We start from the raw sequence: 24,990 nt of genomic DNA on the forward strand, positions 1-24,990 counted from the left end.
CCAGAACCCATCACGTTCACTTTCCAATTCTTTGACGACGACAACCACTCCGCCCGCCCACAGTAGTCGAACGGATTCTCGAACGGGTTCGCATCTCGACTCACACCGCAATCATGGCTGACCAGGAATATGTACGTGTGGCAGTCCTTTCGCATCGCTGCCGGTTAACTGACGTCGTTGCAGAACGCTGAGGAGGCTGCCGGTACGTTTTTTACCCTTCGCTATCGAATTTCGCGTCGCAATCGTACTTGGCCCGATCGTGCTGGAATCGTCGAAGGGAATAAATTTGATCTTGGGAGCGGATTTTGTGGCACAAATATGGATGGCGGAGTTTGGACTGACGGATTCGCTTAGAGCTCAAGAAGAAGAGAGCCTTCCGCAAGTTCTCGTACCGTGGAGTCGACCTTGACCAGTACGTTCCGACCTGCTCGGTGTCCCTCCTTGAGGGACAGGAATACGGGTTCAGATATGCTGATTCCGCGCCAGGCTCCTCGACCTCTCCTCCGAAGAACTCCGCGACCTCGTCCATGCCCGTGCACGTCGTCGGTTCAACCGCGGCCTGAAGCGCAAGCCCATGGGCCTCATCAAGAAGCTCCGCAAGGCCAAGCAGGAGGCTAAGCCCAACGAGAAGCCCGACCTCGTCAAGACTCACCTCCGTGACATGATTGTCGTTCCCGAGATGATCGGCAGCGTCATCGGTATCTACTCTGGCAAGGACTTCAATCAGGTTGAGATCAAGCCTGAAATGGTTGGCCACTACCTTGGAGAATTCTCCATCTCATAGTACGTGTCTGCTGAGTCCGCTGGGCTGAGAATCATTAGTGGCTAACGATCTTATAGCAAGCCCGTCAAGCACGGAAGGCCGGGTATCGGTGCCACCCACTCTTCTCGTTTCATCCCTCTCAAATAAATGCTCTGGTTCCTCGGTTACATGGGTTCTTTGGCGGGTGGAAGAAAATGTACTTCATGACCTACAATGAACATCTGGTGTTAGGTGCATCATCATGCGTACCATGTCACAACTTGATTCGGCTCAAGCACTGTGAAACGCATATACCAATAGGCAGGATTGTAGAGTGCATGTAGACCTCTACTAACTACATTTTCCCGCTTCAATCCTTCTGGGTACATGTCTCGTGATGTGCTTGTCCTTTAACGTATATAAAAGGGTTGCGCTTCCGTGAAGTCACTTAGGTATATTGCCTCATATGCTACTCAGCGCAGTCTGCACGGCAACACTGTTGACATCCTCCCTCCTCGCGATGAACGCCTTAAACTCTTGCACCTCACTCCCCGCGCCTCTCAACCTTTCCCTCAACGCCTCCGGCGCAATTACAAACAGATTCGCCACATCCACCAACACATTCATCGCATCAGACTCCAACTCCTCTCCAGTCGGCCACGACCGCACCAACTCGGCATATTTGGTCATATCCCTCGTGACCACGAGGCCACCAGTCAGGGAAATGGTAAACTTGAGCAGGTGCGCCAATATCAGGGCCCTGAGGCCTCTGGCCAATTCCGCCAGGAAGAGCGCCAAGTTGCGTCCACTCAACGCGGCGGACGCCTGGGCTGCGACGCGGTTGAGGAATTGCACGACTGCCTGGCAAGCGGGTGTCTCTGTGGCGATCAGAAACGCCACGTCCTCGTCATCTTTTGGTCTGAAGTCCGTCTTCTTCTGCTGGCTGGTAAGTAATTTCTGGACCCAATTAAGCGTCGCTGTGAGGCTTAGGTTTAGGATATTGGACAGTTTGGATTCGAGAGTGGAGAGAGTGGATTGAGTCGATTTTTCGATTTCGCGGCGGATGGTGAGGTTAGGCGTGCACAGGGGGAGCAGGATGGTTGTGGTTGTTTGTTGGAGGAGGTGGAGGATTGTGGTGAGGGTGTGGAGGGAGGGGAGGTGGGAGAGGTCAGGAGGCGTTTTGACGTTCTCTTGGGAGGCGGCGTGGTCGGAGGCTCTGCGTGAATGTTAGTGATTATGGGAAGTTAGAAAGCGCAAACAGGAGGCTTACGCGTCCAAGGCGGTTTCGAGGTATATCTCACCCATATGGGTGAGGAGGAGGTTGAGGAGGCTCTGAACATCTTTGGGGGTTTCGTTGCTAGGAGAGAGTTCGAGACCTCGGCCTACGCCTTCCGCTAGCCACTTGAGCATTCGCTTTGCGTTGGGAAGGGAGAGTTTCCCGTCCTCATCGGTCACATCGATGTCCTTCTTCTCACTGTGGTCTTCCTTAAGGCCAGCGATACGGAACAGCATTGCTTTTTGGGAGGGAGGCAGATCAGTGCTATCGAGGCGCTCCATGTACGCATCTCGTGCGGACGCTGCAAGTTCCTTTCCCTTTTGCGCCAGAGAGGCGAAGTAGGTGGTTGGTACTTTCCGGCGCCTGGCGTGGTATATGGTGAATTTGAGGAGCAGGGAGGAGTACAGCTCTTCCAGATTCTTCTTTTCCCGTTCAATGTATGAAGATCCGACAAAGTACGGGACGAACAGATCCTCCAGCTGCTGGTCTAGAGTTGCAGCGATCTGCGAGCTTACAGGCTCCGGGTGCTCGGTCAGACCATGAGACTTCAGATCTTCAACGAGCGATGTGATGTAGCTTCTTGAGGCCTGTAATGAGCGCAGAAAGGCCAACGAAGAGAGCTCATTGGCTTTGCCCAGGACCATCTCCAGCCGTTGCTGTATAGACTGCTGGAAGATTCGCTGGATGAAGCGAGTGAGAACTTCATCATAGTAGGGGAATGCCCGCTTGATGACTGCGGACTCTTCTTGAATCACTATCTTCACCTCGTCTACCAGCGATTGAAGGGTCGGCTCGACGCCTGGTGGTTCGGAGTCCGGGTCCTGCAGGCGATCCCAGGTCTCTGCATCTCCAGCAATCTCCTCGGTGATGAGTTGATTGCGGTCGATGAAGAAAGAGTGCTGGTTCACATATGTTGCCATGACGCTGGCGCCATCATTGAAGTCTCTCAGAGCGATTGCACATTCGCGCATGCCGTCGAAATTGGGCCTCCTGTAGAATTCGTCAAACTGCTTCAACAAGTCCTGTTCCAGGTTCTCCAGGAACTTCTCTATAATCTCTCTTGCAGGATATTTGGGATGTTGGCCGTTTCCTACGCCCCTCCTCTTCGCGGCATTCGATGCGGGTCCATTGGCGTTGACGTGATAGGTGCCATCCGGATCGAGACGCGTGCTGAGCTTCAGCAACTGACGGGCAATGTGTGCGCAGCGGACGATGTTGCGCTTGCCCCGAATCTCCTCCAAAGACGACAGATCACCCTTCTCGCTAACCTCCTGCCAGCACTTGATCAAAAACATAGCGTCCTGCGCCCTCTGCATCTGCCGATCCAGCTCTTCCAATCGCTCTCCGATGCGCACAGCTGCATTCCCGCTCCCATCAGAGCCATCGTCGTTGGGATTCCCGTTCAACCGGTTGTCCAGGGTTTGGAACCTGTCAATCGCATTGTCCAGCTTTTGTCGGAGAGTTACTACGTTTTGATTATGCTGTGCCTCAGCCTTGCGCACAGCGCCCGCCAGCTCATTCTCGCGCTCTTCGAGCTCCTCGGCTAGCGTGTTCAATCGGGATACAGCATGTTCGAACGTACGGATCAGGGGTTTGGGGTCGAAGGCTTGCTGACCGGAGGGACCGGATCTGCGGGAGGGATGGACGGCAGTGTCGGAGAGGGTTTCTATGAAGTCCTTGACAATGAAGTCCTTGCTCTATGGTATATGTTAGTTGGTGCAGTGCAACGGGGAGGCATGGACACACGTCAAAGGTCTCGAGCGTGAACACAGGTGCCCTGCCCGTGCGGGAGGTTGTGTGTGAGAGTATAGACGCCGTGTCCCCTCCAGGACGCGACATTGTGTCTGCAATCTATGTCGAGAGCATGAGCTTTGGGGGGAGTATTGTGATGGGCGAAGCAGCCCTTCAGTACGCGTTCCCTTTGTGGTTTCTAAGTATAGTCGCTCGGCCTGATGCAGTTGGCTCAAGTTGAATCCGCAGCCTTGAAGTTCTTTGGTTCCTTTCAAGAGAAATACGTCGATAGACTACTTACTCCGTAGGTGGAGGTGCAATTGGAGGTCCCCACATCTGCACGATCCTTGCCCACCTGTGGCTTGCCTTTGCTGTGGCGCCCCCACGGAGTTCCGAACCTGTCGAACGACTACATACCACTTTGACCATTTCCTCCCTCTTCTATATTTCATACTCTAAATACTCCCTCTCTGATTGTAACTCCCTCTATAACAATATCTGCAAGCCACCATGCTCACTAACTAAAGCGACGCGCAATTGACCCCGCATCACCGAGGCTGAGCATACGCCTAAGTCGTGGTTGAGAAACTGTGGCGTCAGCACCAGCCTCAACCGTGAAATTCACATACCCACCATCTCCCCGCTCGACAACCTCCCTGGCCTAACAGGCCTATACTCAACAACCGCAGTTGTTTCTTTAGATCGTCACTCGCTCATTGCTTTGCACCCATAAAAAGCCGTATTTCCCACTCTGCGGCCGCACAATGGCCTCCACAGGCATCAGCCCTCGAGAAGCCGCAGTGTTGCGACGCGGCAAGCTCGACGGCAAACCACTCTCCGCCGAGGAGCGAGAGAAGCTCCTGAAGCCCTACCTCCCAGAAGACCTTCCTCCTTCTACCTCGCCCTCCCGAGGCGCCTCGCCCACTCGGAGACCCAAAAACCGCCGAGCGAGCACTTCGCGACGTCGAAGACCCGGCCTAATCCGCCATGGTCTGCACGTCCTCATATACGCCATCATCTCCTTCCTCTTCTCCGTCTTCTTCCGCTTCCGCCATGCCTTCCGCCACGTCCGCAACAAAATCGTCGCTCTCCTAAAGTACCACCACCGCACACCCGAGTTCATCCAGCGCGACACGCGGCACCTGGAACGGCTGCCGAAACACCTGAGCGTGATCCTCCAGTTCTACGAGGGCGACGAGGACCAGGGCTCAGCGGGATTGGAGGGCCTGGTGAACGATGTAGGCGAGATAGCGGCGTGGACGGCGGCGGCGGGGATACCGTTTCTCAGTGTTTATGAGAGGACGGGTAGGTTACGGCAAAAGCGGAAACATAGAGAGGGAAATATAACTTACAAGATAAACAGGCAAACTGAAGAACTACATCCAACAAACCCACACCAGCATCTCCTCGACCCTCGAAGCCTACTTCGGCCCCCGCCGCACCCCGACCCTCTCCGTCCGCGCCCCCCATCTCCAATCCTACTCCCCCCCACCAACGCCCGACCCCCAAGACGACACCTCTCCCACCTCCAACGGCCACCCCAGTCCCAAAACCTCACCGAAACCGCCGCGCCAACACCTCACCGTGCTCCTCCTCTCGGCGGAAGACGGCCGCGACACGCTCGTCGACCTGACCAAGACGCTCTCGGAGATGGCGCAGAACGGGGCGCTGCAGCCCGAGCAGATAGACGCCAAGCTGATCGATAGCGAGCTATGCGAGGCGGTCAGCGGCGAGCCGGATCTGCTGGTTTTGTTCCAGCCGAGTGTGTGCTTGAAGGGGTATCCGCCGTGGCAGTTGAGGTTGACGGAGATTTTGTAAGTTTTTTTTTTTTTTCCTTCTGATATGTAAGCGAGGATTGGGACTGTGTGGTTTGGAAAACGGGAAGGGAGAGACTTTCTATGTGAGCGAATGCTAATGTTTCTGAATAGCCATCTACCGGATAACAAGGGTGTGAATTACCAGGTTTTCCTGCGGGCGTTGCATGCCTACGCCAAGATGGAGATGCGCTTGGGCAGGTAGCAAGATGAGGGCGGATGTATGTGCAATTTCCTTTTCTTTTCAACTTCAGCTTGGAAGAAGGATGGATGTATGCATAGCTATAGGGCGATGTAGCGAGTCGTACGTATACCCTGCATGAAACGCTATTTATTCCTCTGGATTTTGCTACAAGGGTTCGACGGGTGAGGAGTTCGTTCTTAGGGGATAGATCATTCAGCCTCCTGTCCCCCATGCAAGCCACACCCAATCGCAGTTGATAAGTCGTACGTACATAAGAGCGATGTTTGGATATATATGTCAAGTGCTAATGTTGATGCTTCCTACGTAGCGAGTCGTCTATCATCTGTGCCTGTCTATACCTGCAGAGAGAGTAGCACCATGTCGCTCTCCCTTCATACCTCATAGTACGACCAGTCCTTAAAACCGTCATGAAGAAAAACGCAATGCAAATGCCCGCCCGCTCCTCAAGAAATGAAAACGGTATAAGAGACTCCCAAACTCCCACCCAAGGTAAACACACCGACGCTTAAGCAGTCCCATTAACACCGTTTCCTCCCTTCTTCCCCGCACCCGCACCCACCACCGCCTTCTCAAGCGCCTGCAACACATCGGCGACCAAATCCCGCTCATCCTCGACCCCACAGCTCACACGCACCAAATCGTCAAACACACCCGCAATCTCCCTCTGCTCGCGGGGGATCCCCGCATGCGTCATCGCACCGGGCACCTCGACCAGACTCTCCACACCGCCCAGCGACTCAGCGAGTGTGAAGATCTTGGTCTCCTGGCAGAAGCGCTCAGCCGCCTCGTGCCCTCCCCTGATACGGAACGACAGCATGCCGCCGCCCATGCCGTCGCGGTGCTGTTTCAAGGCGATGGCGTGGTGCCTGTGGGACGGGAGACCGGGGTAATTAACAGCGATGACGTGCGGCGAGGCCTCGAGCGCCTGCGCAATCGCGGTCGCGTTCTTGGTCGCTTCTCTAGCCCGCAGGTGCAGCGTCTTGAGACCCCGGTGGGCGAGCCAGCAGTCGAAGGCCGAGGGCACGGCGCCGATGGCGTTCTGCAGGAACGAGAGGCGCTGGTGCAGGTCGTCCGAGTTGTAGGCGCAGGCGCCCATGACGACGTCCGAGTGGCCGTTGATGTACTTTGTGACGGAGTGGACGACGATGTCGGCGCCGTGGTCGAGCGGGTTCTGCACGTAAGGGGAGAGGAACGTGTTGTCGACGACGACGAGGATGCCGTGCTGGTGGGCGACGGTGGCGACGTTGCGGATGTCGACGAGCGAGAGGGTCGGGTTCGACGGCGTCTCGATCCAGATGAGTTTGGTCTCGTTGGGCCGGATCAGCTCGGCGATGTCGATCTCGATGCTCGGCGTGAAGGTCACTTTGACGTTGTGCGTCAGCGCGACTTTGGTGAAATAGCGGTGCGTGCCGCCGTAGACGTCCGAGACGGACACGACGTGCGAGCCGCTGGCGAGGGATTGGAGGATGGTGGCCGTGGTTGCGGAGCCGGAGCTGAAGGCGAGGGCATGGCGGGCGTGCTCGAGGGCGGCGATGGCGCGTTCGAAGTTGTCTCTGCGAAGGAGTTAGTTTTTGTTGAGGTCGCAATGGTGGTGTTGTAGCGGTAATTGACGGACCTGTTGGGATTGGAGGAGCGCGAGTACTCGTATTCGCCCACAGGCTTTCCTACGCTGGTCTGGGCGAAGGTGGTGGAGAGCGAAATCTGGAGAAGAATGAGTATTTGAGGCGGTTTTCAGCTAAAATTGAAACATACCGGCTCAATGACAGCACCTGTTACTGGGTCGTGCGGGCTGCCAGCGTGCACGGCGAGAGTGCCAAAGCGATGTACGGGTGAAGGAGCGCGAGGCGGGGTATCAATCGGGTGTTCTGGGAGCGTCATGATGGGCGGTGGAGGAGGTTGCTGCAGCGCACAATGGAAAGGGGTATCTCAGGAAGCAGAAAGAGACGCAGAGAAGAAGAAGACGACGTTGACGAGTGGTAAAGGCAGGCTTGTTGGTGTTGGTTTTATTTCGTTCGGCAGGCCAAAAGTTCGCCGTTGGCCGTTGACTAAACGCGGACTCTGCGCTCGAGGCTCTCGGCTAGATCGCGGCGGAGCAAAGCCGCTAGAGGAAATAAAGGACCTAGAGTAGTAGAGTCCGCGCGGGAAGAGGTTTGGAAAAGGTGGATCGGTAAATGAGGATTGTGAGGACTTGGTGTACGTGGTGGAGATGTATAAATTCTTTGTACGGAGTACTTCACCGAAGGTTGGTGATGGCGCAATCGCACAGCTCGGTCAACCAATGGCGCAATGTTTCAAATAGGAAGGAACAGGAATTGCCTTGAATTACTTGTAGAGAGGACCTCGTCACGTTATTTATATACAGCTACAAGGAAGAACATCCATGGATGTCTGAGTAATGACAATCATGACAGAAGTTGTGTAAGGCGTGTCGCTGAGAAATCCACTTCCCGCAAGCGAAAACGGTTCACCGTGCATTTGCCCCTGTTGCCCATCGTCAACGCCGGCCTTAGCGCCGATGATGCCATAATATTCTCCGAGCTCGACGTCACGTGTCGTCGCCTTTCATCGGTCTTGGCGTGCCCTGGGGATGGCTGGCTCAGGTTGGTGGCGGATGCTTCCCTCCGGACACAATGCGTATTCGTATTGCCTCGCGCAATGCGATAATGTTACGGGTTCTCGTATAGTGGATCCCATGTGAGCAGTCGACCGATGCAGAGTCTGGATTCACTGCACCATCCTCTCCACATGGTGCCGTTCAAGATATCACCCCAGCATCACGTCTCCCCATTCCTGCTCTTCAGCTTCGTCCACCCACTGACCCCCTTCTTCCGCTCCTCCCTCCCCGAGTCACTAGGCGCCTCTCCTGCCAGTGATGCCCTATTCCGCTCCCTCGGGGAACCGCTCAGGCTTGCCCCCGCACCAGCCAGCTCACCCCGTCTCATCCCTACCACAACAGGATCCTCCGCAATGATATCCTCCATGTCCTCCCACTCCTTCTGAGAGAGCACATCCCACTCCGATGCCTGCTGCTCCGCGAGCAAGTACGCTCGAAGCCCGTCGGCGATCTTCGTGGGAGATAGTTTCCACCCGGCGAGATACTGCACGTATTCCGCGGAGTTGAGGAACGAGTGCGCCGTAGCATGCGATATCTCCCCAAACCGGACAGTGTTCCGCGCAATGGGATTCTTTGACGCAGTCCTGGGAATATCCAGGATATTACCAAATCCGTTACCTTGGTCGATTAAAAGACGGTATAGATTGCGGCCTATGGGCGAGACATCTTCCCATGTATTGAACTCGTCGTTGAGCCCCTGCGTCCGGCAGAGGTACGCAACATCATATGCCAACAGGGAAATCCCCTCGATGAACAGCAGATAAGCAGGCGTGTCCTGAGCAGATAGATGCGTCAGCGGTCTATCAATGGACAGCGACCGCGGTTTAGGTAGATTGGCGTGAGCGTCAAGAGTGCGGGAGCCCTCCGGACTGTTCGCAGTCGATTGCCCTCCGCCCGGGAAGGGAATCTTCTGTCCCAGGTACGACGAGGCCGGACGGAAGATCGTGGCAAGCGGATAGTCGGTGTGAGGAAGCGTGATTTCGGCCGGAAGACGGACTCCAAGATACGAGGCCGCTCGAACGACGAGCTGTGCAACCAAGCCCAGGGATGCTGACAGGCTGTCGGATGAGGCATCTACGTTCTTGAGTTAGTCGCAAGCGATACATGTAGAAACATGCATAATCACGTACCATGGAGGTCTCGAAGATCATATATTCTCAACCTCGAGCCTGGTCCGATCGTATACACCTCCTTAACAGTCCCATCCTTCATCTTCCTCTTCCCCATCTTTAGCCCCGCCAGCCTAGCAAGAGACGCACACCTCTCCCTACGCACCTCCATCGTCTGCTTATGCACCTTGTCAAGGTTATATTCCAACCTCTTGATACTATGCTGCACCTTGTCCACCTCATTCGCCCTCCGCGCTTCAATCCCATACGTAGCAGACGAGATATCCGACTTCCGCTGCGCAATCTCCCTCCTCCTCTCCTCCAACAGCTTCCTCGTCGCCTCCATATTCTCCCTCAGCTTCTCTGCCTGCTGACCAATAAGCTGGATGCGCTCTTCATGCTCCGCCGTCTCCGCCCTCATCCGCTGGATATCCGCGTTCTTGGTGCATTCGGATCGATCCACCAGCAATCCTCCCTTGGAATCGGCCAGGGATACATATTGCGTTGCTTTATCTTCCGATCCCTCGACGACGGCTTGGACGACTCGACCCGTCTTGCCGCGGTCGATGAGGGCGGAGGCGAGCGCGATGCGGGGGACTTCGATGGCGCAGCGGGCACAGGTGATACATAGGATGGGTGTTGTAGACGTGGCGGTCTTGCCGCAAATGTCGCACTCCATAATAGGATAAGATGTTAGGTGACTTCTCCTGATGGTCCGAACGGCGGTGTTGTGTGGTTGAGGTTGCGGTGCGGGACCATGATGAGGGAGCGGCGGTTGGAGGATGTGCTGGGATCAAGGCTCCATCGAGGAGGCTGTCGTGCAAGCTGGGTCTGTGAGCCTGGTCGTAGTCACAGCAACGGGGATGCAGTTGTGAAAGACAGAAGGATAGGCAGCACAGGTGAATGTTGTGACCGATGTGTATGCGGCGCGGGACAAGTGACGTCCTTGGACCTGGCAGGTGCAGCCGATCTGGGACCCGGAACGGACTAGCGCCCGTCTCGACTCAGTGCTGCCCGGGCCTTTCTAGGTCATTCACCTTTACTACATAACATGATTATGTCTCAAAGTCGATGGGACAGAAAGACTTACTTTTCAATCAAATCCGTCGATAAACAGGCGTCAATGTCTACTCACTTTCCAGCACTGACCGCAAACACAGCATCTCGTCGTCTCAACTGATGCAAAACGACTTCACCAGAACCAGTTCCACTGATCCCGCTCCACCCACCTACCACCACTTTTCCTCTTCCCCTCCTCAACCTCCACAACAGTGCCCTCCCTCTCCAAACATGGAGACAGTGAATCTCTTATCTGACTTGGACAACCCAAAACCGGACCCCGAATCAAGCAGCCCAGAAAGGAAACAACAACCACCTGCACCTTCACAAGACCACCAACATCACGAACACGACGAGCAAGACCCAACTCATCCCCGCCCACCCAGCTCCACAGGCACGGAAATCCCAACCAGCGCCCAACAGAAGCTCCCGTCATCAGAAGACGACATGCTCTCGGACGACCCAGCAGACATGATCGCCGACTTTGACTGGGAGCACCTAGCCGAGCGCTATCACGACGCCATCAGAGACTGCGACGCACGGGAGACGGAGCTGTTGCAAGAATGGGAGAGCTTGATGAATGTATTACTCGCCTCTTTCAATCCTAGAGTTGCTACTTTGTCGGTCGCAGGCTTACCTCTCGTGTGTTTTCCAGTTCTTTAGAATATGGGCTGAGGCGGGACATGCACACGAGACGGATCGAACATATCACCGGTACGTGAAATCTCCTTTCATCCTAATTGTCCATTCAAGTTATTTCCGCTGTCATAAGTACATCCCTATCTAACACGTAACATACAGACTCCGCACACGCATGACCTACGTCCAACACGCGGAAGAAAGCCTAGAAAAGAAGAGGCAGCACTGTACGTCACACCCACACACCCCTCCTTCTTTCCTCCCTTCCTCTATCTTCCCCTCTTTCCCTTCTCCTTTTTCCAATCCCAAGTCCCTTCCTCAACAACGCACCACTCTCAAAATCCACATCTCACACACCTCCCTCTAGACATCCAAGTCGTCGAGGCCTTCCAGCTTGCGCTGCAGTTGCTCCAGACTCCTGTTTTGTGAGACGCTCATGCTGGCGTAGGCGCGTTGCTGTTGTTATATGACGAACAAACGATGACGGGGGTGGGAACAGACTGTCATAGGGGCATGTTGGGGAGATGTAATATCTTCTAGCCCCTTGCGAGACGGCATTGTCGACTGGAGGCCGAGATGGAGTAGACCGTGTCTCTATGGGCGACCTTTATCAATCGGGAGGAGAGCTCAGGATATACATGTAACGACACCAAAACATCATCACGTAATACCCTCCAACAGTAACTGAGATTCACACAAATCCTTCTTCAATTACTCTCTCCCATCTATCTACCACCCCCATGCGCGACCCAAAAAAAATCCCAGTCGGATAGCCAAAAAGAGTCTATGATATATGCCATGCGCGCGTAAACCCTCGGGTGTCTATCATGCCCTCCCTCTTGGCGCAAGAAACAGCAGAAGCTCAATATAGAGAAAAAAACGGGGAGATATACACTGCTCTCTTCTCCTTTCTTTCAATTCCCAGTGTTGTTGTTTGTTGTTGAAAGTGAAACGGGGATGTGCTTGAACGTTCATTCTCAGGCCTGTATATGCATTCGGGATCGGGAAAACCGAGGCCCGCTGCTCAAAGCAGAGGATTCGACCGATACTCAGGCACGATGCCATTGCTCTGGCTCTTCTCGGCCTGGTTCTCCACCTCCAATTCATTCGTCACCGAGTCGTCCTGCTCGGCGAGCCACTTCTCCGCTTCGAGGGCTGCGATGCAGCCGGATCCTAGCCAAAAGGCATTAGCACATGAAGCAGAAGCACGCAAAAAGGGAGTACGCACCCGCACTGGTAATCGCCTGCCTGTACCGCTTATCCTGGACATCGCCCGCGGCAAACACGCCCTCGACGCTCGTGACGCCGCGGCCCGGCTGCGTAATCAGGTACCCATCCTCATCCATATCGAGCTGGCCCTTGAAGAGCTGGGTCGCGGGATCATGACCCACAGCATAAAACAAGCCCCTAGCCTCAATCGTCTGCTCCTCCTTGGTGACATTATTCCTTACGACGAGATGCGTCATGAGGCCATTCTTCTTCTCCTCGCCCCGGATCTCCGTCGCCGACGTGTTGAACATGATTTCGATCTTGGGGTGCGTGGTGAGGCGGCGGGCGTTGGTGCGGCTGGCGCGCAGCTGGTCGCGCCGCACGAGCACCGTGACTTTTTTCGCCTTCTTGGTCAAGTACAGGGCCTCCTCGACGGCCGAGTCGCCGCCGCCAATCACCACGAGCGGCTGGTCGCGGAACATGGGCAGCGAGCCGTCGCACACGGCGCACGCCGACACGCCGTTGCCCCAGTATTTGTCCTCGCCGGGGAGGTTGAGTCGGCGGGCTTTGGCGCCCGTGGCGATGATGATGGAGTCGGCCGTGTGCACTTCGTCCTCGATGGTCTCGTCGTCGCCCATGGGGTGCAGCCAGTATTTGAAGGGTCGGGACTTGAGGTCCACTTTGGCGACGGTTTGCGAGATGATTTCGGTGCCGCAGGCTTCGGACTGTTCGCGCATTTGCTCCTGGGGTTTGGGGGGTTAGTGGACTGGAGCTGGGGAGGGGAGGATGGAGGGGGGACCAACCATGAGTTTTTGGCCTTGGATCTTGGTGAAGCCGGGGAAGTTTTCGACTTCATCGGTTGTGGTCAGTTGGCCTCCTGCGGCGATGCCGAGAGCGAGGAAGCCTTCGTACAGGACGGCTGACGTGCGTTAGTATGGATATTTGATATAAATCAGTTGATGTCTACTCACGCTTTAGGTCAGCTCGTGCAGCATATATCGCTGCGGTGTGGCCTGCTGGCCCCGAGCTGGAGGGTCGTTAGTCAAAGTCCAAATCGGTGAATACATTTTTTCTGCCACGACCACTCCCGCAACCCGCGACCATGGCATGCACGAGTGTGGAGGCACGCGACTGCTCTCCAGCATACGCATTCGTTGCCAAATATGACCCTTTCTTTCTATCCTGTCCAGATCGCGTGCCCCACTTCTCCTGTTTTCGCGCAAGGTACATGCGGGGAACGGGAAGACGGATCGATGTATGCGGAGGAGGAAAACCTACCCGATAACTGCATGACTGTTAGCAAAAGTTCTCCAGAGGAACGGCGAGCTGGACAACATACTGACTACCCGTGAATGCATCCTCCGCGAACCTGTGACAAGCGTTGAGATTGGGCTCGTAGCAACTGGGAGACCGGCGGCGGGCGATGTGCGATGGGTCGAAGTAGCCGCAGCGGCGATGGGGAGCGAGAAGAAGGAGAGGAAGCGGGAAGGATTCGCTCGGCGGAGAGTAAACGCAAACAGTTTGGCGGTGGGTAATGCGACTGTTTCTCAGAAGTTGGTGGTTTTGTTGGGCAGCGGGTGCAGAGGTACTTTGAGTCTGCGGGATGCCGTAGTGGAGCCGAGGAACAGAGAAGGACCTCGAATGGCAAGGTTTCTCAGCGACAAGGCGATCAGGCACAGTTGGCGATGCTCGGCGATGGCCAGGAGGAGGCTCGGAAGTAGTGAAGAGAACGATGACGAGTTGGGTGCTGGGCGTGTGGGAGGTTGGGGTGGATGGGGATTTTGCTTGGAAATTGCTTTCTTTGCGGTCCCGCCGGACTTTCGCTACGCCATGACTGCGGGAGATGTGGATTGCTGCCAAAGCAACACGACCCAGAACCTCAAAGAGCTACATACTAAACAAAAAGACCTCTGCAAACGCCGAGAGCCGCCGCGCTCAGCACAGTTACAGTGCCGTCATCCTCGGGAGCATCTGATAAAGAAGTGTTCCAACAAGTGCCGCCAACTTCTGTCGCTGCGGGCCCGCGGACCGAGTTATCACAATATGGTGTACTGTATAGGTAAGCCAACTTGGCCAGCCCCAACGTGTGACACTTCTCGCCGGCAGAGCTCGGGTCCGCTGCCATCGGGATAGCACCGAGTATGGTGGCACAGCTACTGTGTATTTGATAATCGCGAAGTCAACATTGGCCCTGGCCCAAGTGGATTTGTCAAACGCCCCCAGAAACCTTCAAAGCACCCTCAACCTCGCCCAGGCACCGTACATCATACAAACTGTTGAATCTTGATAGTGGTCTCCTGCTACCTGACTAGTCGTCCGAGTCCGGCCGCTTCCTCAAATTCTCTATCCCGTAGAGAATGGCTCCGAGTGCCTTCTCACTCCCTGTCGTTGATGTCATCAACGAAGCCTCTTTGTCAGCATGGCCGCCGCTTTGACTGATGCGCTCAAATGCCCGACCTGTTTCAGCGTCTTGTTCCCACTGTCCGCCGGGCCGGTACGAGAAATACTCAAGACGGGACGTAGCCTACGGAGCAGCAATTAGTTCACAGATGCCGATATCGAGTCTCCTGCGAGATCGCTTACCTCAGCTTCTCGCCTCTCCGTCGTGGAAACGCGGACATGCACGTTATCTACTGACACTACCGCAGTGCATCCTGTCTGGCTCTGCCGGATGAACGTGACGTCCAGTGCATTTCCCGTCAGAACTATGCATTGTTCTGCGGTGGAAGATATCCCGATCCTGAAGCTGAACAGCGCTGGAATCCCTTCGCAGGCCGCCAAGATTTCGTTTGCCTATCATCATCAGTCTCAAAAACTCCATTCGAAGATAGATGCTCACTTCTGAAGGCACATGCCATATACCAGAGACTGCTATCCTGAAAGAGTTTGCATCCTCCGGTACTCTTGCTGCCAGGTCAGGTTGTTCCCGTAAGAACCGCAACACTGCGTCGCGAAGATGCAACTTCCCCAGCAATTCGAAGTTCGTCCAATCCCAGACAAAGAGGTCGGGATCTCCTCCTCCGGACACGAGTCGATCAGGTCCGACTAGACAGAGCCTGCTGACAAAACTTTCGTGTCCGTAGCAGAATCCTTCAATGATATGCGCCTGGGGAGGTCCCCGGGAAACTCGTATATGTTCGTCGCGGTCCGCAGTGATGATATAACTCCGTCCGTTGACATTTGCATATGCAATGTCTGTGAGCATTGACACGTGACCCAGCAGCAAATCGTGCTTGAAAGTTGGGCCCTCTTTGGGTTTCTTGGGCCCTTTGGCCGCCTGCTTGAGTTGCTCCTCAAGGACCCTCCTGTTACGCCCAGAGTGGACAGTCAATACGCTCGCAGCGGGAACAAAAGCCTTCTCGCCTGCGGCTTCAGATTGCTCCACTGATGGACTCCGTATCTGCTCGTCCTCGGGGCCTGGAAGAAGTGGCAGAGAATAGACGTCGCCAAACTTGTCAGCACATAAGATAGTAGAGTCGTCCGAGGTCATGGCGATCGCGCAAGGCCGCCGTGTCATGCATCTGTCTACCGTCAGTCACTCCGCTTCACTGGCTTGGGAATATTTACCTTTGACTTAATTGCTGCAATTGAAACTCTGTATCAATACGGAAGACCCGTATACATTTATCCTCAGCCGTTACAGCAATAATGTGCTTTTGATCGTGGGTCAAGGCCAAACAGGAGAAGTTGGAAGTGTTTTCCGATGGGTCGGAGAGCTTGATCTTCTTCCCCGGTGGCCCCTCTGCCTCAGTGTCGCCCTGTGAGAGTCAGCGAAAAGGTAATTGCTTTATCCTATTCTTCTATTGGACATTGCTACACCTGCGGAACTTCGGGTCACTTACTACTGCAGACCCTGATGCTGGTGGCCATGTGGTATATGCTCCACTAGACGATTGAACAACCAGCCTTGTCCCGCTCGCGGCAATGAGAGCCCACTCATCGGCCCCATTCGTAGAGAGCCTACAAGCCTCGATGCAAGAGTAAGGTAGTGCCATGGTGTTGCGGAAATGTACGTGAGGTATAGAAATTTGGATCTATGCCGCCCGAAGAGGACTAGCGCGCATTCGCTTCTTGTGGCCTGTGCTCCCACTGAATTTCCATCTTCCATCTTTGGCAATTGGGGATTTCCTCAACAACACCAGACCACGCCTAAGTCCTTAAATATCCTATTCTCTCATCACGAAGAAAATGGGGGGCAAATCCGCAACCAAGGCCGCTTACTTCGACAAGCTCAAGAGCCTCCTCGAGGAGTACAAGAGCATCTTCGTCGTTACCGTCGACAATGTCTCGTCTCAGCAGATGCACGAGATCCGTCAGTCCCTCCGTGGAGAGGGTGTCGTTCTCATGGGCAAGAACACCATGGTGCGCCGCGCGCTGAAGGGATTCATCAACGACTTCCCCGAGTACGAGCGCCTCCTCCCCCACGTCAAGGTATGCCGAGCCGAATGCGACACTTGCAACTCTTCTAACAACCTGCAGGGCAACGTCGGCTTCGTCTTCACCAACGGCGACCTCAAGGAGACCCGTGACAAGATCCTCTCCAACCGTGTTGCGGCCCCTGCCCGTGCTGGTGCTGTCGCTCCCGGTGACGTCTACGTCCCCGCCGGAAATACGTGAGCATGGACTGTTCTATGAGCTGGAGACATTTGAAGTTAACATGGTGCAGTGGTATGGAACCCGGAAAGACCTCTTTCTTCCAGGCTCTCGGTGTTCCCACCAAGATCGCCCGTGGTACCATTGAAATTACCACGGACCTGAAGCTTATCGAGGCTGGCAACAAGGTCGGTGCCTCCGAGGCCACCCTCCTTAACTTGCTGAACATCTCGTACGATACCGTCATTCCCCAATTCATGGATATCACTGACGAACTCCAGCCCCTTCACCTATGGTATGGGTATTGCTCAGATCTACGACAACGGCAACACCTTCGATGCCTCCGTTCTGGACATTGAGGAGTCGCAGCTTCTCAAGGCATTCTCTTCTGCCATCACCACCATTGCCAGCATCTCGCTTGCGGTTGGCTACCCGACTCTGCCTTCCGTCATGCACTCCGTTGTCAACTCCTACAAGAAGGTTCTCGCTGTCGCCATTGAGACCGACTACGACTGGGAGGAGATCCAGGAGCTCAAGGATCGCATTGCCAACCCCGAGAAGTACGCTGCCGCTGCTCCCGCTGCCGGCGCTGCTGGCGGCGCCGCTGCTGCTGAGGCGCCCAAGGAGGCCGCCAAGGAGGAGGAACCCGAGGAGTCCGAGGATGAGGATATGGGCTTCGGTCTGTTCGACTAAACGCACCGTTCTACGCAAAAGCGGCGGAATGGTTGGTGTCACTTTGCATTTATGTTATCATGACATGAACGTCGAACGGCTGCAATGAAACATTGGAAAATGCGAAACGCAGCTCCCTTCAAACTGCTGATGTGTGATGTACTGATTTCATATCAGACTTCACTTTCTGCGTAATTGGTAAGCACATCGTTTCTCTCCCATCATCTCCGGTCCCGCTATGATTATAACATTTTTAACCCTGAGAACCTCTCGGTGAGGAACAAAAACGCAACAACACTCTAATTTTTTAATGAGCTCCTTGTCATTCTCTATGACTGCTTCTATTCGCTTGTCTGGATATGATAAGCTAACTTCTTGAAGACCCCTCCAGATCCTCCTAACTTCCATTGGCCGCCTCGCTTCACACCTCGCTGGCGTCATCTGTGACCAAGCTGCCTCCCTGCGCGAGATCGATTCTAACCCAGAAGTGCCTCCACATTGGGTTGCCACCCAGACTCCGGCAAACACTCTCACTCTGCGTGTTACCTATGTAGACATCCGCATGTGCCCAAGCAACACCTTTCTCGTCTACCGCAAGCTCAGGAGCGAACTCCCGGAAAAGCTTCGCAGCGACGGCCTTGGCTATCCCCTTCCCTCTATACTCCGGCTCGGTATGTAGGGTTGTTAATGACCCATCGAGACCCAGGAACGCCCAAGCGATCGGTTTGCCTGTACTTTCCTCGAAAACACCTAAGCTCTTCATCGCTAACAATGTCCGCGTCGTGCGAGGAATGTTTGTCCGTGTCTTCACAATCTCCGCATCCTTCTCTCCCATCGTCCCCCACCTCAACCCCTCAGGTAACGCCCTTGTCTGCGGTAAATTCCCCACCGTGAACAAAAACTTGTTCAACTCGTCACCGGGACCTGGGAATTCCTCCCTCACGAGTCCGACCTCTTGGCATATTCTGACAATCTCATGATGACAGGCTCCTAGCGTTACAACGGATGGAAGCAGGAGGTGTCGCATATACGCCCCCAGTTCAGCTGGGTATCTCACACCTGGCCCGCTCTCTGGATACCTCTTCTCGTGCTCCCTCGCTATATCCAGCGCGGGGAGATTGCTCTCCAGCATTGGAGGGGCAGGTAGCTCGGACATGTAGTCCATCAGCGCTAGGACCGCTTCTCTGCACGTCCGACAGAAGAACCCTTCCTCATCGCAAGATGAAGTAGAAGAAGAAGAAGAAAAAGGAGGCGTAGAATGACCCGGCATCTCCCCACTAGCGAAGATCCACAGTTCGGTCTCCGGGCGCATGGACCGGTCGAGGTAGGCTGCAGCCCAGCATTTTGGGATCGTCGTGCTGGCCGCGTCGGCGTCGGCAGGAGGGAAGGTGGCGAGGATGTGGGCGTTTGGCGTGCGGTAGGGGTGTTTGGTTCTGTAGACGAGGTTTATGCTGTATGGAAGGGAGGATTTGAGGGCGGTTTGGAGGAGTGGTGAGGTGGGTGGGTGGGTGTGGATGGTTGGTCGTGGCATGTTTGGGTAGTGCGATGGAGATATGCGAGGATTGGCGGAGTCTGGGGGAAGAATGGCGGGAATGGCTAGGTAGGTGATTTGGGAATGTGGAGGATAGGTATGTATATATATACGTTTAAAGAAAATGTACCTAGGTGGAAAAGTTATAACGTGACTCAGAGGAAATAGGATCTTCCCTTCTTGGCTCTGAACTCGAGGGTGATGACTAATGCTCCTTTTTCTTGACCTTCGGATTCTGATTTCACATGTCGGAGGTATGCATCTTGCATTTCTCTGGTGCCGTTTAAATTTATTCAATATCCTCGATACCTAAAAATGAGACAAGTCCGAGGTAGTGGGTGTTCCAATGAAAGACAGGAATATACAGTATACTTGACCACTTGCGGGTTGCAAATCTAGGGTGCTAGCATATACAAAAGAAATAAACGAGGAGGAATAACTACACCATCTTGATATCCAAAACAAGAAAACAATTCCAATACCGGGGGTATCCGATCCAAGCGATTTAAACCAATCGACCAGCCGTAGCATCATCATACAATCCAACCCAATCCGCGATATATATAAATAACCAACACATCCCCAACCGTACAATCAGCACAGCAGTTTACACAGCCCAAAACCCACCCTTTTCCATCTCTCCATCCATCCACCAACCAACCTACCCCCCTCCACCCTCCCCCTCAGACCCCTCCCTCGACCCCTCCCTCGACCCCTCCACAGAACTAAAATAACTCTGATCGATCCTCAAAATCCACTCAATCTTCTCCCTCTCGCTCCTCGCCCGCATCAAATACGTGTTCCGCTTCGCAAACACGGCAAACACGCAGTCCGCCACCCGCGCCCCCTGCTGCGCCGCCGCGCCGTGATTCAGCAGCCGCGCGATTTGCGGGCTGTGATCGATGCGCGAGTTGGAGAGGTTGATGGCGTTGAGCTCGTCGCCTTCGGGGACCGAGTAGATGTGCAGGTAGGGACGGCGGAGTTCTACGTATCGGCGGATCCACTTGGAGTTGGTGGGGTCGGGAGTGAGGAGGTAGCCGCCTTTCATGAGAGTCGGGTTCTTGGGTATGTAGCGCACCGTGGCGACGAGGGAGGGAGGTGGGACAGGGTCTGCGGAGGGGGAGGCGGTTTGCGGGGCGAATGCTGCGCCGTTGGATGGGGGTTCAAGGTTGGTGGGGTTGAGGATGATCTCCGCGGGGGCTTTCTTGGTTTGCCAGAGGGCGAGGACGCGGTTTAGGAGGGCGGTTTGGTGTTCGGTCAGGGGTTCGGAGTATGTGGATGGGGGGAAGGTGGTGAGGGCTCGGGAGGAGAGGACTGAGCGGGCAGTTTCGATTTCGGAGATGCGGAGCCGCCGTTTGCGTGTCGAGATGAAGTCGCGGACGAGTGAGACGCCGCGTGGAGTCCAGCCGGAGAGGAGTTCTTCGCCTTTAACGTAGTCGTATCTGGTGTTCATTCTCCAGAGGTCTGTAGCTCGCTTTACGGATGTGGGTCGTATTGCTACTGCGAAGATGGCGACGGTGGAGTGCACCACTCGTGTAGAATTCCACAGCTGCATGAGCATACTGGTTTGGCGAATATAAGTCCGTGATCGTATCTGGATGTGTAAATCCAGAGGGAAGACCATCGGCTCTGTCAGCTTTGGGCTGGTGACGTTGAACAGGAGAGATGCTTGCACGCGATACTTGTCCGGTGTGACTCTGTCGAGGAGAAGAGAGCCATGCATGCTGGAATCCCACTGGCCGATGAATGTCACGTTACTTGTCCCGTCCGCATTGTTCCTCACAACAGGAGGGGAGACAAGCTTTACTGGCACTTCTTTGACCGGGCTGTCCAGAGCCGGTGCGTTCCCCGATGCATCGAGGAGCCGAATCCGTCCAATACGCAAAGATGAAACATCTTTCCACTGCAGAGTGTCCCCGGAGGTATGTGTTAGTTTGATCACTATCCTTCGCTGAAGGCCTTGATGCAACTGGTATGCGCCAGGGTCCATAACGTTAGCTTGGATGACCTCGACCGGCTTATATGTGCCATCTTCGGATATCTCATGTATCTGCACTCTTGCAAAAATATCATGGGCATCCTCCGTGAAAAACTCAGATTCGGGCAGACGAGCGTTGCGTCTCTTCTGCTTCGGCGCAGGGGCTGAATCCCGCATATCATCCCAGCTAAGGAGTTTGTCCAGATGCATGGATGAGACCTTGGCGAAGATGGATACGCGCAAGAACGTCGTCCGTGGGCTGGGATAAGGAAGACTCATGCTATGGACGCTCTCAAACCGTACAGGGCCTTCATCGAAGTCGGTTATCATCTGGGTAGTCGTGGCTCCGCTTTCGTCCGAGATGCCGGGAACGAAGAGCTGTGCATGCACCTGAGTTCCCTCCCTCTCAGGGAAGCCGACTAGGTCATGCATAACCACGTTGAACTTTAAAGTTGTTGAAGGGGCCTCAGCGGAAGAAGGCTCCAGCGATAATCGAATGATGCCAATGACGCCAGCGGTATAAGGGGAGATAACATCCAGATTTAAGTCTTGCACGCGGGACGCGAAGACTGCGGCAAGAGGTACGTCGGCATCACCGATGCGAGAAAACTCCGGCATGCACGGCTCGGAGAAGGGGTTTTCCAGACTGAAGTGCTGGAGATACTCGGGACGGTTCATGTACTGGTGCATCTGGTGCATTAACCGTACGCGGAAGCGAAGCTTTTCCAATGACCACAGATGCACCACCTCATTCTTGAAGTCAATCACCCGAACGCCTACGCAAGGCTTTGGTGCCTTATCCAAAAACTCGTCGTCCTCGGCAGAGATGCCGTTCAGCACCAGATCGTAAGAGGAACCGAAAGTGTGACCAACATCAACAATACAGAATTGGAAGACAACGTGCTTGTCCATCTGTTGGCTCATGACTTGAGCTTCTTTCAACGTGGCCGCATTCTGCAGGATTGTCTCGGCCATTGAAACATATCTCCGCTGTCGCCATTGCTGGAACGCCTGTTTGGCTAAGTCAAGTTGCCTTTCGGTAGGTTTTGTCGTTTGTACAATATTAGATTCAGTTGGCATGGGTTCATGTCCCAGCTCCTTGAGATGTCGGTCAAACTCTTCTTTCTGTTCCTGAAGCTGCTTTTGCATCTCCTCCTTCACCGCCCGTAGATTCTCTTCCATCTTGGCCTTCTCGGCTTTAATCTCCTCAATCTCCACATTTGTCTCCTCGGCAGAGTTGAGCTTTGCCTGGTATTCCTCCTTCTGCTTGTCGAGCTTCTCTTGCATATCGTCTTTGGCGTTCCGCAATCGTTCTTCGTCTTCGCCCATCCGGGGCGTGGAGGGCATTGTTAAGACAGTATCCAGAGAGAAGTTGTCAATTGTTCCTGTAGACGCGTACTTCTCCCTGATAGGGTAAGAGCTCACAGATTCCATGTCTTCATCCGCATCAAAAAGACGGCTCTCGGGTCGCGCCTTCCTGTTAGCGCGGAGGCGTTGAAGGTCCTCAAATAACACATCCAAATCTTCATCAGAGAGTGAAGCGATCTTCTGGTCAGTACCGAGAAGGGCGGTAACAGCCTCTCGCCTAGCAAATGACCAGTCCGAATCTCGGCCACGTTGGAAAGGCGCAGGCGAGAGCGCTCTCGGACTATCGGAGTCAATTTCTGAGTCGGCTCTGCTGATTGTGCTCAACGACCTATCATGACCGGGTCGGGTGGGCGTAGTGAACTGGCTCGCTGTAACGGAGTGCCGAAGCAGGCTAGACCCTACTTCTGCGCGTTCAGCTCTAGCTTCCTGAGGGTTGTTGAACCGAAATATGTGAAAGTCACCAAGAATGATACGATAGCCACTCCTCAATCGCTTGGGTTTATCAATACGCACTCCGTTCACCATGACGCCAGCATTGTCTTTCGGAATGACGGTGACAGCTCCATCCACATTTTCGAATGTGCAGTGCTCGTCGAGGATTTGAGAGCCATTGAGACGGATCTCTGCTGTTTGGTTTTCAGTCTCCACATTACCAACGGTGGTCGTCCCCGGTTTCAGGTTGTACACCAAGCACTCTGCAAGTAGAGGATCATCGCTCAAGTTCACCAGATGTGGCATTTTCTTCGGTGTCGACAAGCCAACAAACCCTTTCTCAATGCTGATGCCCAACTCTTCCAGAGCGGCTTCTCGCTCCTTGTGTATTTCCTCTGTTTTCTGTAGCTTTTCTTCCCATGTCTGATTGAGGTCTTTGTACAGCTTCTCGGACTGATTCAGTTGCTCAACAATCTCAGCTTTAGACACTTTCTTTATTGTCCCGTCTGGCTGCTGGATTGAGACAATCTGGTTCTCTAAAGGAGTGCCTGGGGCATATTGCTCCTCCACCAAGCCACCGCCTCCGCCACCGCTGAGCTTTGAACGCAGTTGAGCAAGCTCTTCCTTCAGCTCTCTAATCATGCGGGCATTTGGATCCTCATTGACGACTGCATGGTTCTTGATGCGCTTCGCCGAGTCTGCATAACGGAGCGTTGAGAGTGTCTCTTCGAAATTGATATCAGCGGGTGATATGGCTGCTATCATAGCAGTCAAACTGTTACCACCTAAGGAGTCCTTTAACAGCCAAGTTAAAACTGAGTCTCGATATGGCACCTGGACATTCTTCTTCTTTCCTGTCGACATGTCCGCCAGAGCTGCAATCACACGGCCCAGAGTGGACAAGGAGCGATTGATTTCAGCGCCTTCCTTCAGACGGGCACCAGTAGCACCTGTGGATGTAGCTCTTTCTGAACCTGCCAGATCGACCAGACTAATCTTGGCTACCTTTTCTCCGCTCATGCTCGTCTCCACGTCGTGGCGCTTCTGAGTAAGGGTCAAGGTGAAAACAGCGTGGGAGCGGGAAGATGTCTCGTTCATGTTGGTCGCTGCAACAGTACGGGCCTTGTTTCCCTCATCCATCAGGTGCTCAATCTCCTCAAACGATCGCACCACAAGTTTCGCCAGGTCCTCCACATACGGGCCAGTCGAGGGATGCTCTCGGACCCTGAGATTCCCCTTCGTCGACGGATTTAACAAGTCGCGCACGCGCTCGTTATAGATCTCCAAGTATGACACTTCAACCGTGCAGCTCAAATTGGCGTCCGACTGCATCTCCTTGATTCGCTCGAACATGTTCTGGCAGATCTTCGGTATGATACCAGCTTCCTTCCCATATCCCATCATCGAGTATGATTTTCCCGAGCCCGTCTGTCCATATGCGAAGATGCAATTGTTGTACCCCTGAAATGCATTGTCAAGCAGCGGCTTCCCGAGATCGACGAATAGGTTCTCCTGTCCGGCATAGTTGGGATCGTTGCGGTTGAAGGACCAGTATGACTTGTCGAATGCGAAAGTTTTTGGACCGTCCAGCGCTCCTTTGGTGGCTTTGCTTTTGGCCTCAATGTTGCTTGGGGGCGTGAGGATCGTCTGCTCCCCCTTCATTTGAACGATACATTGTGCATTCCTTGCGATTTCTGCCACCTGTTAGCGGCGCTCATACAGTTTCCAAGCGGGGTGTACGTACCTCTACTATTGAATGGCCGACACCTCACCACCACCTTGATATTGCCTCCTCCGGACGCCATCTTGCCTCGTGTACTCGAACTCGGAGCACCCGAAGGTGCAGTTGCGGAAAACGGAGGGCCTAGCGACGGCGTGAATTCCCGGTCTTCGTCATGCACGGGAGTTGGGCGGCCTCATGGCACGTCGGTCGGTCTTGGAATTTTCGTGGCGGCCTGAGAGACCGGTGCTCGCGATGTTTGGTTATTTGGAAGTCCGAAAGTGACGGAGCGCGAACC

At 54.4% G+C, this 24,990-nt stretch overlaps 12 protein-coding genes across 12 annotated transcripts; 5 read left to right on the top strand and 7 right to left on the bottom strand.

Moving 5' to 3' along the window:
* Positions 1-46: 46 nt before the first annotated feature.
* On the top strand, positions 47-1,118 carry EI97DRAFT_394366 (putative 40S ribosomal protein S15). Its single transcript, XM_033796299.1, has 5 exons — positions 47-131; positions 184-202; positions 355-412; positions 487-783; positions 841-1,118. Exons 1-5 carry the CDS (start codon positions 114-116, stop codon positions 908-910), a joined length of 462 nt encoding a protein of 153 aa, XP_033655739.1. The 5' UTR covers positions 47-113; the 3' UTR covers positions 911-1,118.
* Positions 814-4,150, bottom strand: EI97DRAFT_248180 (exocyst complex component Sec10). The gene is made up of 4 exons (XM_033794113.1): positions 4,051-4,150; positions 3,765-3,967; positions 2,013-3,715; positions 814-1,958 (listed from the first exon to the last, which is right to left on the bottom strand). Exons 2-4 carry the CDS (start codon positions 3,855-3,857, stop codon positions 1,205-1,207), a joined length of 2,550 nt encoding a protein of 849 aa, XP_033655740.1. The 5' UTR covers positions 3,858-3,967; positions 4,051-4,150; the 3' UTR covers positions 814-1,204.
* A 33-nt stretch (positions 4,151-4,183) lies between these two features.
* EI97DRAFT_414512 (di-trans,poly-cis-decaprenylcistransferas-like protein) lies at positions 4,184-6,045 on the top strand. The gene is made up of 3 exons (XM_033796828.1): positions 4,184-5,054; positions 5,113-5,563; positions 5,678-6,045. Exons 1-3 carry the CDS (start codon positions 4,514-4,516, stop codon positions 5,766-5,768), a joined length of 1,083 nt encoding a protein of 360 aa, XP_033655741.1. The 5' UTR covers positions 4,184-4,513; the 3' UTR covers positions 5,769-6,045.
* A 34-nt stretch (positions 6,046-6,079) lies between these two features.
* EI97DRAFT_248061 (cystathionine gamma-lyase) lies at positions 6,080-7,850 on the bottom strand. The gene is made up of 3 exons (XM_033794112.1): positions 7,521-7,850; positions 7,384-7,469; positions 6,080-7,321 (listed from the first exon to the last, which is right to left on the bottom strand). Exons 1-3 carry the CDS (start codon positions 7,644-7,646, stop codon positions 6,274-6,276), a joined length of 1,260 nt encoding a protein of 419 aa, XP_033655742.1. The 5' UTR covers positions 7,647-7,850; the 3' UTR covers positions 6,080-6,273.
* Positions 7,851-8,487: 637 nt separating this feature from the next.
* Positions 8,488-10,255, bottom strand: EI97DRAFT_248059 (uncharacterized protein). The gene is made up of 2 exons (XM_033794111.1): positions 9,513-10,255; positions 8,488-9,456 (listed from the first exon to the last, which is right to left on the bottom strand). Exons 1-2 carry the CDS (start codon positions 10,168-10,170, stop codon positions 8,543-8,545), a joined length of 1,572 nt encoding a protein of 523 aa, XP_033655743.1. The 5' UTR covers positions 10,171-10,255; the 3' UTR covers positions 8,488-8,542.
* A 286-nt stretch (positions 10,256-10,541) lies between these two features.
* On the top strand, positions 10,542-11,878 carry EI97DRAFT_431473 (uncharacterized protein). The gene is made up of 4 exons (XM_033797945.1): positions 10,542-11,132; positions 11,206-11,264; positions 11,352-11,416; positions 11,557-11,878. Exons 1-4 carry the CDS (start codon positions 10,671-10,673, stop codon positions 11,616-11,618), a joined length of 648 nt encoding a protein of 215 aa, XP_033655744.1. The 5' UTR covers positions 10,542-10,670; the 3' UTR covers positions 11,619-11,878.
* A 1-nt stretch (position 11,879) lies between these two features.
* On the bottom strand, positions 11,880-14,172 carry EI97DRAFT_431476 (thioredoxin reductase). Its single transcript, XM_033797946.1, is given in 6 exon segments — positions 11,880-12,362; positions 12,418-13,141; positions 13,202-13,317; positions 13,370-13,426; positions 13,721-13,723; positions 13,738-14,172. The coding sequence occupies 6 exon segments, from the start codon at positions 13,754-13,756 to the stop codon at positions 12,214-12,216; spliced, it is 1,068 nt and encodes a 355-aa protein (XP_033655745.1). The 5' UTR covers positions 13,757-14,172; the 3' UTR covers positions 11,880-12,213.
* On the top strand, positions 13,738-14,969 carry EI97DRAFT_248242 (uncharacterized protein). The gene has a single exon (XM_033794114.1). It carries the CDS (start codon positions 13,854-13,856, stop codon positions 14,529-14,531), a length of 678 nt encoding a protein of 225 aa, XP_033655746.1. The 5' UTR covers positions 13,738-13,853; the 3' UTR covers positions 14,532-14,969.
* On the bottom strand, positions 14,619-16,393 carry EI97DRAFT_486252 (guanine-N(7)--methyltransferase subunit TRM82; the record flags this gene model as incomplete). The annotated part of the gene is made up of 5 exons (XM_033802156.1): positions 14,619-14,922; positions 14,982-15,191; positions 15,238-15,919; positions 15,966-16,156; positions 16,241-16,393. The coding sequence occupies 5 exons, from the start codon at positions 16,391-16,393 to the stop codon at positions 14,707-14,709; spliced, it is 1,452 nt and encodes a 483-aa protein (XP_033655747.1). The 3' UTR covers positions 14,619-14,706.
* A 123-nt stretch (positions 16,394-16,516) lies between these two features.
* On the top strand, positions 16,517-17,791 carry EI97DRAFT_394386 (60S acidic ribosomal protein P0). Its single transcript, XM_033796300.1, has 4 exons — positions 16,517-16,829; positions 16,878-17,011; positions 17,065-17,223; positions 17,273-17,791. The coding sequence occupies exons 1-4, from the start codon at positions 16,587-16,589 to the stop codon at positions 17,682-17,684; spliced, it is 948 nt and encodes a 315-aa protein (XP_033655748.1). The 5' UTR covers positions 16,517-16,586; the 3' UTR covers positions 17,685-17,791.
* A 293-nt stretch (positions 17,792-18,084) lies between these two features.
* EI97DRAFT_465565 (uncharacterized protein) lies at positions 18,085-19,320 on the bottom strand (the record flags this gene model as incomplete). Its single annotated transcript, XM_033801473.1, has 1 exon — positions 18,085-19,320. The coding sequence occupies exon 1, from the start codon at positions 19,192-19,194 to the stop codon at positions 18,085-18,087; it is 1,110 nt and encodes a 369-aa protein (XP_033655749.1). The 5' UTR covers positions 19,195-19,320.
* Positions 19,321-19,855: 535 nt separating this feature from the next.
* EI97DRAFT_492743 (kinesin-domain-containing protein) lies at positions 19,856-24,952 on the bottom strand (the record flags this gene model as incomplete). The annotated part of the gene is made up of 2 exons (XM_033802331.1): positions 24,717-24,952; positions 19,856-24,666 (listed from the first exon to the last, which is right to left on the bottom strand). The coding sequence occupies exons 1-2, from the start codon at positions 24,775-24,777 to the stop codon at positions 19,856-19,858; spliced, it is 4,872 nt and encodes a 1,623-aa protein (XP_033655750.1). The 5' UTR covers positions 24,778-24,952.
* Positions 24,953-24,990: the final 38 nt, after the last annotated feature.

The sequence above is a fragment of the Westerdykella ornata genome (genome assembly GCF_010094085.1).
Source record: "Westerdykella ornata strain CBS 379.55 unplaced genomic scaffold EI97scaffold_5, whole genome shotgun sequence".
Taxonomy (NCBI): Eukaryota; Fungi; Ascomycota; class Dothideomycetes; order Pleosporales; family Sporormiaceae; genus Westerdykella; species Westerdykella ornata.

Excerpts from the sequence above, each read along its gene's own strand:
- EI97DRAFT_431473 (XM_033797945.1), top strand. The coding sequence starts at position 10,671 with ATGCAAAACGACTTCACCAGAACCAGTTCCACTGATCCCGCTCCACCC. Across the intron at positions 11,133-11,205 it reads AATGGGAGAGCTTGATGAAT|TTCTTTAGAATATGGGCTGA; the intron begins GTATTACTCGCC and ends TGTGTTTTCCAG. Across the intron at positions 11,417-11,556 it reads AGAAAAGAAGAGGCAGCACT|ACATCCAAGTCGTCGAGGCC; the intron begins GTACGTCACACC and ends ACCTCCCTCTAG.
- EI97DRAFT_431476 (XM_033797946.1), bottom strand. Across the intron at positions 13,318-13,369 it reads TGCACGAGCTGACCTAAAGC|CCGTCCTGTACGAAGGCTTC; the intron begins GTGAGTAGACAT and ends AACGCACGTCAG. Across the intron at positions 12,363-12,417 it reads GCAGGCGATTACCAGTGCGG|GATCCGGCTGCATCGCAGCC; the intron begins GTGCGTACTCCC and ends CCTTTTGGCTAG.
- EI97DRAFT_414512 (XM_033796828.1), top strand. The coding sequence starts at position 4,514 with ATGGCCTCCACAGGCATCAGCCCTCGAGAAGCCGCAGTGTTGCGACGC. Across the intron at positions 5,055-5,112 it reads CAGTGTTTATGAGAGGACGG|GCAAACTGAAGAACTACATC; the intron begins GTAGGTTACGGC and ends CAAGATAAACAG. Across the intron at positions 5,564-5,677 it reads TTGAGGTTGACGGAGATTTT|CCATCTACCGGATAACAAGG; the intron begins GTAAGTTTTTTT and ends GTTTCTGAATAG.
- EI97DRAFT_248059 (XM_033794111.1), bottom strand. The coding sequence starts at position 10,170 with ATGGAGTGCGACATTTGCGGCAAGACCGCCACGTCTACAACACCCATC. Across the intron at positions 9,457-9,512 it reads TGATCTTCGAGACCTCCATG|ATGCCTCATCCGACAGCCTG; the intron begins GTACGTGATTAT and ends TCAAGAACGTAG.
- EI97DRAFT_394366 (XM_033796299.1), top strand. Across the intron at positions 413-486 it reads CGTGGAGTCGACCTTGACCA|GCTCCTCGACCTCTCCTCCG; the intron begins GTACGTTCCGAC and ends ATTCCGCGCCAG. Across the intron at positions 784-840 it reads GGAGAATTCTCCATCTCATA|CAAGCCCGTCAAGCACGGAA; the intron begins GTACGTGTCTGC and ends ACGATCTTATAG.
- EI97DRAFT_394386 (XM_033796300.1), top strand. The coding sequence starts at position 16,587 with ATGGGGGGCAAATCCGCAACCAAGGCCGCTTACTTCGACAAGCTCAAG. Across the intron at positions 17,012-17,064 it reads TACGTCCCCGCCGGAAATAC|TGGTATGGAACCCGGAAAGA; the intron begins GTGAGCATGGAC and ends AACATGGTGCAG. Across the intron at positions 17,224-17,272 it reads CTTAACTTGCTGAACATCTC|CCCCTTCACCTATGGTATGG; the intron begins GTACGATACCGT and ends GACGAACTCCAG.
- EI97DRAFT_248061 (XM_033794112.1), bottom strand. The coding sequence starts at position 7,646 with ATGACGCTCCCAGAACACCCGATTGATACCCCGCCTCGCGCTCCTTCA. Across the intron at positions 7,470-7,520 it reads CAGGTGCTGTCATTGAGCCG|ATTTCGCTCTCCACCACCTT; the intron begins GTATGTTTCAAT and ends ATTCTTCTCCAG. Across the intron at positions 7,322-7,383 it reads CGCTCCTCCAATCCCAACAG|AGACAACTTCGAACGCGCCA; the intron begins GTCCGTCAATTA and ends ACTCCTTCGCAG.
- EI97DRAFT_248180 (XM_033794113.1), bottom strand. The coding sequence starts at position 3,857 with ATGTCGCGTCCTGGAGGGGACACGGCGTCTATACTCTCACACACAACC. Across the intron at positions 3,716-3,764 it reads TCACGCTCGAGACCTTTGAC|AGCAAGGACTTCATTGTCAA; the intron begins GTGTGTCCATGC and ends CATATACCATAG. Across the intron at positions 1,959-2,012 it reads CTCGAAACCGCCTTGGACGC|AGCCTCCGACCACGCCGCCT; the intron begins GTAAGCCTCCTG and ends ACATTCACGCAG.
- EI97DRAFT_248242 (XM_033794114.1), top strand. The coding sequence starts at position 13,854 with ATGGGGAGCGAGAAGAAGGAGAGGAAGCGGGAAGGATTCGCTCGGCGG.